Genomic DNA, 565 nt, shown 5'->3' on the forward strand with positions numbered 1-565 from the left:
CATTTGTTATTCATTTATTAACTAAAACAATATTTGTTTTATATTTATGTTAATACCAGGAATTTATAAAAATCTGAATACTTATTGTATTCATTTTAAAATTAAGTAATATGATCAAATATATATTTATTATAATATCTTCATGTATCTATTATATGTCATTTATTAAATATAAATACATGTATAAATTATTTGTACAGATATTTTTTACTATCCCTAATATGTCTAGTAAAAGGCATACATCTCAGTTGTTTGTGTAGTACATTCCAGAGCGGGGGGGGGAACATACCGAATCATTTTCACAGGGTTGATACTGAAAGGGGGCGGCTTTCTGAAACCCTGGGTTGTCCTGAATGAATATCTGTTGGTGAATATCCTGTGTCACCTACAGACACACACATACAAACACACAAGGACAATTACATTTATGTAAACTTCTTGACTAATGTCAAGATGTCACATTAACAAAAGCACAGCTAACATAATCTGTCCCTCGGAGGAATGAGAGACCACTAAAACAGGTAATTCATGAATACTGTGTGTGTGTGTGTGTGTGTGTGTGTGT

The 565-nt window shown here is 31.5% G+C and overlaps 1 protein-coding gene across 1 annotated transcript in view; it reads right to left on the bottom strand.

Moving 5' to 3' along the window:
• The window catches only part of LOC122331770 (F-BAR and double SH3 domains protein 2-like), a 15661-nt gene that overhangs the window by 10003 nt on the left and 5093 nt on the right, over positions 1–565 (bottom strand). Inside the window, exon 10 of the mRNA XM_043229268.1 lies at positions 290–385. Coding sequence (XP_043085203.1) covers positions 290–385 — 96 coding nt within the window. The remainder of the gene's footprint in view (positions 1–289; positions 386–565) is intronic.

The sequence above is a fragment of the Puntigrus tetrazona genome, unplaced genomic scaffold (assembly GCF_018831695.1).
Source record: "Puntigrus tetrazona isolate hp1 unplaced genomic scaffold, ASM1883169v1 S000000002, whole genome shotgun sequence".
NCBI lineage: Eukaryota > Metazoa > Chordata > Actinopteri > Cypriniformes > Cyprinidae > Puntigrus > Puntigrus tetrazona.